Source organism: Branchiostoma floridae, chromosome 9 (genome assembly GCF_000003815.2).
Source record: "Branchiostoma floridae strain S238N-H82 chromosome 9, Bfl_VNyyK, whole genome shotgun sequence".
Classification (NCBI taxonomy): domain Eukaryota; kingdom Metazoa; phylum Chordata; class Leptocardii; order Amphioxiformes; family Branchiostomatidae; genus Branchiostoma; species Branchiostoma floridae.
The window spans coordinates 24,954,359-24,956,635 of record NC_049987.1 but is presented as its reverse complement, the minus strand read 5'-3'; the positions used below and the strand labels follow the sequence as shown (position 1 = coordinate 24,956,635).

Here is a 2,277-nt window from a genome sequence, read left to right as displayed (position 1 = left end):
TGAACTAGCGTTAGATTACAAGATCTTCAGTTCTCTCTCTAAGATATGAGGTCTGGGAACTCGAATTCGCGGAAGGTAAACATATTGCTTTACCTCTATTTCTTCTTCCTCTTCTCCAACAAATAAAGTCAACGACCTGGGCCAGACGGCTGTCACCATGGTTACCAGTAAAATAGCAGACACCTTGTGGTGTTCGGTTACATAATGTAGCAAATGGCTTAGCACAGAGGGGCTGGTCACCATATATATGAATGTGTTGGAGTAAGAATTGTCAGCGTTAGACTACAACATGTCCTTACAAATGTAGCCTTTCCAGTTAGGTTTCTTGCGTAATATACAATGCAAATCCCTGTTTCTTTCTCTGCTACAGAGAGACGGAGGATTTCCGATGCTGCGAGTCCTTGTCACATGTTGGCTGTGGGGGCACTTTTGGGTATGAAACTTCATTACATCATTACAACACGCACACACACCGGCACACGTGAATATAATTTATTACTTTTTAATATAATTCCTTTATACCACATGTTGCCCTTTGTGCATTTAGCCTACGTACATGGACATGCAATAGAGATTATTTTATTATATGCGCTCGTGTGAACCCGGCGTAACCTTCATGCACATAAGTCAATGGTTGACTATTTTGCAGGCTTTATTTGTATCTTATTTATTCAAAATACATCAGTATGTTGACAATGTTGCAGGCTTTTTTTTAAGATTTGATTTATTCAAAATGCAACAGTACATTGACTATTTTAATTGAGTCAAGGGAGCGGTCCCAGGTTGATTGTGCATTCCTTAGGAAGCAGAATCAGGTTGGGAGTGCTCCATGTGACCTCAATCACACCTGGACATTCCCACCTGATGCTAGAGTACGTAATACGCTGGAAAATATGCAACATGGATCGGGGCAAGTGAAGTTGCAGTTCCAAAACTATCCACTTTTTTTATCCCACCGTACGACACTACGGGCGTTTGCCCATACCTTACTCTATCTTCGGAGCCCGCCCGGAGGTCAGGTTGGATATGATACTAGTATGTTGCAGGCTTCTTCTGTGTATGGCGTTTGCCCTGAAGACCCGAACCGCCGGTATGGAGAGCTATGTGGACACGGTGAGCGTAGCTAGTGGATGCTGTCAGCTGAAACTGAAACGTCTGACCGTTTTCAAAATCTATTAAGTTGCTTGAGCAACTGTTAGGTTGTGTATCTTGCCTTCATGGACGTACATTGACTATGTTGCAGGCTTGTGTGTATGGGGTATGCCCTGATGAACACCAACATCGGCGCGACCCAGTGCTATGTGGACACGGTGGGGGTGGACGCGGAGTTCCGCGGGAAGGGCATCGGCAAGGCGCTGATGGAGAGGGCAGATGTGGAGGCAAGGCAGCGCGGATGCAAGGTAGGCAGGGTGACAAGATGTAACGCTAGTTCACTTTTATTCACGGGGTAACCTTTATCCGTTGTATTTAAAAAAAACCTGAGCATTTTAGGGACCGACGAAGGTTCCAAACATAAAAACCAGCTAGGAGTCTTGAAGTTGATATCGCTAAAACGTCTGTTTTCAAATGCAAGGAATATAGATTACCACACGGATAAAGGATTTTTCATCAATCAGTGACTGTATCAAAGGTAAGTACACGTACCTCTAAATTTTCGATGGCTATCAGTCCATCTTGTTCACGGAGTGACCTAGTTCTCGCGAGAGTTGGGAGAACTAGGTCAAGACTTGCGTGGATCTTCGGTCCCTCACCCCGCCTCCTTACGGAGTAGGGATAAGTAGGACTTCGGGAGCTCCCAGCCATCGTTGCGGTTTAGTTTAGCACCTTCCAGCTGGATGTAAACCGCTTCTTTGACCTTTCTGTTGGCTTTTCTTGATTCTTGGTCGATAATAACGTCCTTGGACAAACCTTTGATTGTAAAACCTACCTGTTCCTACATTTTCAGTACAACAAAGAAGCGAGAAGAAGTTGAACTCTCTCATGCTCAGTAGAACATGATCCTTGTGTTGGTTGACATTTTAAATATTCATGCATTTGTCAACTATCATTTTGTTGCGACCTGTACTGAACCCAGTGGGTATGTGTGTACAATAAAAGTCTTTATTCATTCATTGACCGTTTGTTGTTTTCCCCATCGCTGCAGTCGGTGTTCCTGTGGGTAACGCAGAATAACCGGGCTGTCCGTCTGTACGAGCGTCATGGGTACGTCATCACCCATAGTTTTGGCGGCTGGTTCACGGGGTGGGCGTCGGGATGCAAAGTAAGTACTTCGTCTTT

At 44.7% G+C, this 2,277-nt stretch overlaps 1 protein-coding gene across 1 annotated transcript in view; it reads left to right on the top strand.

Annotated features, from left to right (window-relative positions):
• The window catches only part of LOC118422658, a 19,082-nt gene that overhangs the window by 15,393 nt on the left and 1,412 nt on the right, over positions 1-2,277 (top strand). Inside the window, exons 2-4 of the mRNA XM_035830330.1 lie at positions 371-433; positions 1,244-1,400; positions 2,144-2,260. Coding sequence (XP_035686223.1) covers positions 371-433; positions 1,244-1,400; positions 2,144-2,260 — 337 coding nt within the window. The remainder of the gene's footprint in view (positions 1-370; positions 434-1,243; positions 1,401-2,143; positions 2,261-2,277) is intronic.